This window comes from Rhopalosiphum maidis, chromosome 3, assembly GCF_003676215.2.
Source record: "Rhopalosiphum maidis isolate BTI-1 chromosome 3, ASM367621v3, whole genome shotgun sequence".
NCBI classification, from domain to species: Eukaryota; Metazoa; Arthropoda; class Insecta; order Hemiptera; family Aphididae; genus Rhopalosiphum; species Rhopalosiphum maidis.
Genome location: NC_040879.1, coordinates 27,958,891 through 27,967,940, shown reverse-complemented (window position 1 = coordinate 27,967,940; position 9,050 = coordinate 27,958,891). Strand labels below are relative to the sequence as shown.

General features: G+C 31.8%; 1 protein-coding gene across 1 annotated transcript; it reads right to left on the bottom strand.

Moving 5' to 3' along the window:
- Window positions 1–478: 478 nt before the first annotated feature.
- LOC113559282 (outer dense fiber protein 3-like protein 1) lies at window positions 479–4,128 on the bottom strand. Its single transcript, XM_026964947.1, has 2 exons — window positions 3,772–4,128; window positions 479–1,027 (listed from the first exon to the last, which is right to left on the bottom strand). The coding sequence occupies exons 1-2, from the start codon at window positions 4,126–4,128 to the stop codon at window positions 479–481; spliced, it is 906 nt and encodes a 301-aa protein (XP_026820748.1).
- Window positions 4,129–9,050: the final 4,922 nt, after the last annotated feature.

Below are 9,050 nucleotides of genomic sequence, written 5' to 3'. Positions count from 1 at the left end.
ATTGCTGTTCTATTTTATATACGATTCTAAATTATTAACTTGTAACACATTTATACGGTCATAACACGGTAATTTTTTGTCGTGTTTAATAGTTTTGAATATTATTTTCATTGAATTAAATACCTTATGTGAGTATAACCATGGAGAATAATCGGTTTTGTATGTTTTTCATATACAAAAAAAACTAACCATTAATATTCTGATTATTTCAATTTAAGAACATAACGGGTTATCAATGTTATCGTATACTGCAATCGAGAACACTGGAATTTGTTCTTTAAATAAGTTATATGATGGCTGGAAAATAAACATGGTAAACGAGGTATGCTGATGAACAGCTTCGAACAGTGTTCTGTGTATCATAGTAATATATATATATTTTTTTTTTTTTTTGTACAATCTTAACCACCTGCGGGACGGAGGGCGGTTTTTAAAAATCATCCCGTGACGACGATACGCGGATATGTTCGGACGGGGTTCAGCACTTAAAGTGTTGATTGTCGGCGGTGACGCTGAACACGGGCACCGTGTCCGGTATCTTGGCGCCGAACGTAAACCTGGTGCAACATTTCGGTCGCTTGCTATCGTACGAGGCCGGACCCGGCATCTCGAGCTTGCATTTGTCGGCAAACCGTCGTCCGATCGTCTTGCCGGACGAGAACCGGCCGGGCATGTACAGGTCGGCCGGCGGTATCTCGTACTGACCGGGACCGGGCGTCGGGCACACCTTGAACGGATAAAGCCGTTTCCCGAGCGTCGTTTTCAGCCCACAGTCCCGACACGACGGCGAGTACGCGTTCGGTGCCGGTCCGCAGTGTCGCGCGATGTTCGGCGGGCAAGGCCGCGGCCCGATCCGATGACCGGCCGCCGACAGCGATGACTTGACGCAGTAATCGGCGGGGCTGGGCCCGCAAGCCGGCCCGCCGTTGGGTGGGCGCAAGCCGAATGGGCCGCCCGGCACCCGATCACGCCCCACGCGGTACACTCCAGTCGGGTTGTACATCGGACCCGGGCCGAATACATACACCTGCAACAGTGCACGCGTGAATAGAACCGGACAAACGTGAATATTTTGCGGGCAGTTATAGGCATCTACTCGGATTGCAACTTGACGCGACGGTATTTTAATTTGCATTGATTGCGCAGTCGATGACATAGGCGTACCTGAGGGGGAGCTTGGGGGCTTAACCCGCTACTGTATTTTTAACCCCTCCTGTCATAATTCCTAGTCCCGCCAACAGTTTTAAATAGCACTTTCAGTTCCGAAAAGTTCCGCGTCAAAGAACATTTTCACTAATGCGCCAATCCGTCGGATAAACAATTACATAAGGTCAACTATATGTTAACAAATCGATTCTCCAGTTCAGTGGTCTTATTTGGATTTTAAAACAAAAATTAAGTTTAATAGATGAAATAAATGTCAAATAAATGAAAATTTACAGTTTATATAATCTATATTCTTATCGTTTTTTATTTATTCAGTTATAACACTATTAAGCAATTTTTTTCTACAAACCTTAGGTAGGTCGTGAGTTCAAAAAGGTTGAAGACTACTGCTCTAAGTTATAGCTATTTAAATTTTATAAATAAAGAAAATATTTTAAATGAATTTGCTAATGTTGGGCCGTTGGGCGGAAGCTTAAGCTGTAATCGCTAATATATTTGTTATAATGCTACCTATTAAATTACTTTAACTTTCACTTATGATATAATAAAATTAAACTTTAAAATAAAAAATTAAAATTTGTATCTAAATTAATGTTTAATAAAATTGTAATCGTTTAATGTTTACCACCTCAATACCACTTTTGTTTTATTTTGTTTTCATACAGTATACACACAACACATATTATACACATTGTAAAATAATTAAACAGTATTATAATTTAATTATTAATAGTAAACGTGCACACGAGAGACGAGAGTGCAATGTGCAGAGACAGAGCTCCCCACTTTCTTTATTTCTTTTTAAATATGATTATGCTAGGGATTGAGTCCTCTCTAACTTTAAAGTGCAATTACGCCTACGGCCGATGTGATGAAAATGTAAGCCAATAGCGTTAGCAGCACGGGTTGGCCCGATTTTAATTCGTACCTATATATTATTATGTTTGATCGAACTTCATCGTAAATTGTGGATTAACAACTTTCCTTTGTCTAGCGAGAAAATACACAGATTCTGCAAGTATAAAGTTTTAGAATTCTGACCGTCTAACCGGAGTCAACTTCGAGGGACGTTTATGATGGCCAATCGGGTCTAAACATCTAGTTTTAATCTACTTGGTTTTATTTATGTTCACAGTTGTCCCATTTTCGTATTTTCTATTACAAAGCTCGTGTCATTATTCAGTAATTTTTCATTATTCCAGCTAGAAGACTACAATATCATTCACACACTCTATTTTCCATTTTTGTACTCCTTGTCTTTGTCTCGATTAGTCTCAAAAACACTTATTTCAAACATAAAAATTGCTCAGTACTTTTAAATTTGACCACCTAACGCTAGTGTTACGGTCACTTCAATCCGCTGATTTGAACTTAACACTTATAAGAACGAGTAAAACTAATTAACAACTGGTTCAAAATTTGGTATTTATACATAAAAATTTCAAAAAAATATTTTGCTTCGGGATATCCAATTAAGATTCATTCAAATAAGTATTAAACTAAATAAAATAGATATAAACAATAGAAAACTCAAAACATAAAAAAATAATTATTTCTCAAAAATATTGTTTTACTAATAACTTCGAATTATTTAAAAAAAGATTGGACTTCGTAATAATTAATAATAAATCGCCTAAGATCACAGCTCCGAGGATGATTTTTTTTAAAAATTGAACTTATATAAAACATAAATTATTATAAGAGGACCCCAAAACATTCATAATTAATTCATGAAAATAATTTTGTGCGGAATAAACTCACGAAGATAATAGCTTTTTCAAATATTTAAAATACCTACATAAAGAACTAACTTTTTTAGTTTTTTTTTCGATTACAAAAACAATCCAAATAATTTATTTGTGAAGGTTCATTGACTTTTTCGTTTGTTTTATACAAAACTAGTAAAAAAAAAAAAGAAATGGAACATATAAAGTTTTTTCAATGTAGTGTGAAAGTTTGGTAAATTTTCTGTTGTATATTATACCATTTTTTTTACTTGTAAGTTTGTCCAGCCATTGCGATTTTTATATAATCTAGTTATTACGTAACATCCATTGTTGAAACTACTTTTAAAATGATTGAAATTATTTTCGATTTAAAATACTGCCTTACCTATGTTTAGGATATAAAATTTTAATTCTACTCAACGTTTCATTAAAATTGCCTAAATTGTAGTGAAAAAATAGAGTTTATGCAAATTAAAACTAAAAATGCTATAATAATACTAAAATTTCTAAAATTGTATAAAAATATAGAGAGGAATATTTTTTATATTTAGATTATTGCTTTATTGTTCAATGTGGCAATTTTTTGTTCGATTAAATAATTTTTATTCTGTGAATTTTTAAACTTTTGCTTTTTTTTATTTTTGAACAAATCATTAAAAAATAGCGAATTAAGTAACTTGAATAAAAACTTAGCACAGATAATTTACTCCACTATAAGTATTAATATTTTAGTGAATTTACAACAATTTATTGCAAGCCATTACATAGTTCTATTTTTCTAATTAAGTCGTGTTAATATTATTATGCGTGTTTAAACTCTAAATCGTTATATTATTCGTTTTATCGTTATATCGTGACGGAGATATTTATCACTTACACATTTGGACTTCTTTCCTGGCATCGAGTACGCGGGATTTTTTTCGATCGATGGATCAGTCGCTCGTGGTCCAATCGTTGTCTTCACGCAGTAAGCCGCTGGCCCCGGACTCCTTGATCCTGAGTTGGTATAATCGAGAATTTTCTTGTCCATAATGTACCCCTCGGCTGTGCGGGGTTCTAAATAGCAACCCATCATCCGGACACTCTTGAGGGGTTTTGCTCCCTCCACGCAATCCAGGACCGTCCGGACCACGGGATATTCCGTGATCTTACAGCACTCGGCACCGATCGGGTCAGTACTCCCGGGTATCTCGAATTTTGCGACGGGTTCACAGCCCATTATCTTTCGGCCCATGTCGGTCGCTTGTAATTAGATTTGTTTGCGTGATCTGTATTAGAATGTGTATTATTTTCGAAGTGTATTATCGATTCGTTTGCGTATTCGTTTTGACCATGTAAGTTAATGTGTTCTGTAGTTAAAAAGTCTGTTTGTATAGTATTAAACTATGATACACATGATTGTGTTGTTTCCGTACACATGAACGTGTAAGCGAATACGCTCGTCGCTAGGTGATAAGATAATGAAGTTTTGTAAGGTCATCAAGAGTAAAAAACGACACAGGATATACAAAAGGTATACATTAGGGCATGATTTTAAGTGAAAATTGAATTTATTTTATTTTTATTTTTTATAATAAAATCCTAAGACGATAAGACTTTGCTTTCCAAGTAAAAACTCGTTTCATACACCAAAGAAGTTAAAAAATAAGTTTTTGTTTTGAATATTTGACATATTTAAATAATTTGTTTATTTTTTATAATTTTTGTTTATAAAGATAAAAATATTTCATAAGATAAAAATTGTCCATAAACAAAAAAAGAACAAATTAAATATTTTCAAAACTATCAAATAAAACAATTTACACTTTTGACTCACCAAAGTGCTAATTTATATACAAAAACCATAGGTAATATAGATAATCGTTTAAATTAATAAATCATACTTTTATGTTTTTATTATTAATAAGTATTAGTGCAATGGTACCTATATTTTATTTAATAACAGAGAAATTGAGACGTTCTATCCATTTCTTTCTTATGCGTGACAAAATCAATATTATTAGTTTGCCCAAAATCCATAAAAGGTGTTTTATTAAACAATTTTATAAAATGACAGAATTTCACACTGTAATATATATATTATAATCAATAAAATGTAACGAGACAATATAAAACAATATTTATCGATTTAATTTTATGTATAAAAATCCAAATAATTAAAAATTATAATTTAAATTACTTATAATGTAAAGAACCTAAGCAAATAGATTTTAAAAAAATGGTTGAAATTATTATCATTGACACACACGAGCATGATATTTATTTATTATACTATAGTGTCTAATATGACAATTTATAAATTAATTATGTACACATATAATCATTGATTAGTAGTAGTTGAGACAATTTATAAAATAATAATTAACTAGAAAAAAAACATAACTAAATAACATATTATAAGTATCTATCTGACTCAACACTATATACGTAATATTCGAATGCGATGAAAAAATATTGAACATAGATGATAAATAGTTATTTATTTATTTATAAAACTCTACAAATTTTCTAGTTGCTTGTTATCGGCTTATCGCTATCATAATAAATACAATTTTGGTAGATCACATAAGTATGTATAAAAATACATATTTAACAGTTTAAGTTACCTAGACAAATGGAACCATGTAAACGTCAACAGAATACACCACTCTAAATGTTTTTTTTTTGACAAAAGTAGTGACAGGAATTGTTTTGAAATAAGTAATTAAAAGTGCATAGTTTATAAGTAGAGAAAATTATTTGCGATATAAGCAGTTTTCAAAAATTCAATAATTTAATCGACTAACTTTTGATAATTTATTGAAAAATATAAAAAAAAGGTAAATTTAAAAAATATACAAAATAAAGTTATTTTATCTAGCACGTTTAAATTTAGATCTTTTCTTTTTATAAAAATCAAAGATTTTTAGTATTATTAAAGACGTATATTATATGTTTTCACAAACTCTTAAAATTTTCTTCGATATTGTTTAAAAAAAACACGATCTTCTTTTTACGAACACTGAGCATTTTTCTGTTCGAATGAAACAAATAGTTAAATTTTAAATATGATTGTTGTGTATAAAAATCGTTTTTTTTTTCACATTGAAACGTTTTCCTATACGCCAACGACGAAATAATGATAAGGAGTGGTCGGCCAAATGATATTATAGGTAAACGCACATAACGCATAGCTACTATACATAGTAATGTAGTAAATTTTTTAATTCGGTAACTCGTGCCTGCATAAAACGTATATAGTTAGGTATGTACATCCGTAATCATCGTAAAGGTATAGCCGGGTGACCTAAATATAGTGTCGTAATGATAGTTCGGCCGTACGCCCATTGCCCATATTATAATACACCGATGGTCGGTATGGCCGAGCGTTATTAATATTTAAAAACGTCGAATGTCGTGTACGGGGCAATAGCTGCGGTACTACTCCTCCTCTGTCCACGTGCGTTTACAGCGGCCACGCGGGTACAACCTAATATTACGCACGACTTTGTGCTGCACGACAACCGATATGGTACTTAATAACACGGGTACGCGCATATTATATGTGTATAATACGCCAACGCGTATGTTTGCTGTCGTTGGAAAAAATGTATTAATAAACGTCGCGAGTATAGGTGGATGGGAGGTAGGTACACGCGCGAGCCCCTAAACGCGAAGACAGTATTATTATTAAAGCTATATACGCGTGGCACGAAGCGTTTGTTCCTTTACGAGCGCGCATGCCCTTGACACGGGAAAGCTCGACATTTGGGTTAATTTTTTGAACACAATTATAACCCCTCCCCCCCTACCTATACGTTTTGTTGGCCCCGGTGCAAACAATTATAAGGGAATCCTGTAAAGTGACGTTATCATAGCGAGTATATACGCAGTAAAATCTTGATAAGATGGGACTTCGGTAAAACGGAAACCCTATAGTTAAGACGGGAAAATTGCACGGACCTAAGCGATTCCGTCTTATCCAGGTTTTACTGATGATTACTACTTTGATTAAAAATACGATGATCGAGTATTTTACGGTGTCAATTGTTTGTGGTACAAATAAATCTAAACAGTTGCTACCGTCAATTCAGTTCAAAAGACCTACATTTTTGACATATTCAAGTTATGTAGTAACTAAAATCCTAAAAACGTTATATTAAAAATGGTTAATTAAAAAATTGATATATTTCGCTTTTTGAAGAAGTTAAAATCAAAAATGTGGGAAAATCGATCTCGAGTAGACTTGACGCCAAATTCAAATCTGTATATTCAAAATCTTTATTATCGTTCCATTATATCAATCGGTATGTTGGTAATAGAACACATCTATAATCCTATGTTACGTGTATATGTTAGATAAAGACAGAAAATCACCGCTTCCAATTCCCTTATAATTAAATGAAAAAGAAAATTCAATTTTGTACTTTAATTATTTATAATTTTTAAATAAAATGTATTAAATATATATATATATATTATTGGACATGCGCCTGGGTTTATATTTTTTTTTACTGAATTCAAATCAGATTTTGTCAAAACAATAAACACCAATAAGTTATTTATAAGTTATATAAATTACTTTAGCTACTCATTCATATAGTCGTAAATTTTGTACTGTTATCGAGCTTTTGGTATGTGCATATTGTATGTACAAGAATGTCATTCGTTGGTACCCCCATAATCCACTCACGACGCACACTAATAACAATTTTATGAGCAGTAAAACCAAAATACTAACAGTGACAAAAAAATAAAAAGTTGCCTAAATGTTGCCCCTTAAACAAAATTTATATCGATGCACTGGAAAGTTGAAAACAATTCATTCTAAGGAGTAAAAACTAGGCATTATATATTTCATATATATAAATAAGGGTCGTATCAATGTATTGGAAGCAAATAAACATTAGTGTGTGCAATTCATAATTGCGTACTCTACAAAATTATTCTAAACTACGCTATATCCATCAAAAAACGGTTTGACTTTATTATCGTTGTCAATAGACATTCTGCGAGTCTGCGACCTAACCGAATCTACAACAACATAATTATATTATTACGTAAGAATGTTTTAACTATTTTATGGTTTTTAAGGCATTTATATTCAAACTCTAGTCTCTAGTTATCACGTACACATTTACACGACCCGTACGTGAATATATAACAAATTGCCTATATTGTACTCCTTAAAATTGGTCAGTATCAAATTCCCACTACCATTTTTTGACAAAAATAGAACTATACGCGTATAGACATACTGACTTGAGTCTTACATAGACAATGATTTTGGAAACATTTGAATTTACTATGAAATCTATTTTCAATTATTCGAGTCAGAATAATGGATGTGTTAAATTTGAATGCAATGGCAGGTAAAAACGATTCTGAACGGAGATGATTTGTCAGTCTAGGATAATTATTAGAATATATTAAATTATTACCTATATTTAAATTTTTTTTATTGTTACTCAAAAGAAAACTTATGGATAACCTTGTATTGGGTTTTTTAACCTTAGGTATAAATCACAAAAATTTTACGAATTTTCATCTTCAAAATTCCTTGCAAATTTTCACGATTTAGGATTATTTTGTAAGCATATGAACTTTTAATGCTTATAAACAAAAATTGTGACTAACGAGACACAAAAAAAAACATACAGCATTGTAAATCAATACATACCTCACTCCATTCAGAATCTAAAATGTTGAGTATTTAATTTTTTATTGACATTTCTAAAACTCCAAGATTTTTTTTCTTTTTAAAAATAAGTTCCAAGAAACCAAAATTTATATCGTTTCGATCAAAAAAAGATTTATAACATTTCACCAATAAATAAATTTAGATTTTTGTCATTTTATGACTCGTGATACACTTATATCTCGCTCGCTGTCAAGATTCAGAATATACTTCATAATAAATTTAAAAATGTTTTCAAAATTATTATCGGTGAAAAACTCATATTAGTACATTGCACGTTGGAACACGTATATAATCCAATTTTTTTCAAAAAACGACTGTCTATATTAACAATATACATTTCTTTCCTAATATCTATTACATAATTCATAAATATTACTATCTAATAAAGGGTCCTGCCATTTTTCTCGGGGATATCCTAAGTGCGTCCCGTTTTTAATTTTTACCTTTTTATAGTCCGAGAGCGTCCGCAGTCTTAT

What these genes read in the sequence shown, in the direction of transcription:
- LOC113559282 (XM_026964947.1), bottom strand. Translation starts at nt 4,128, where the DNA reads ATGGGCCGAAAGATAATGGGCTGTGAACCCGTCGCAAAATTCGAGATA. An exon ending in CAGGAAAGAAGTCCAAATGT is followed by an intron (nt 1,028 to 3,771) that starts GTAAGTGATAAA and finishes GCACTGTTGCAG; the next exon opens with GTGTATGTATTCGGCCCGGG.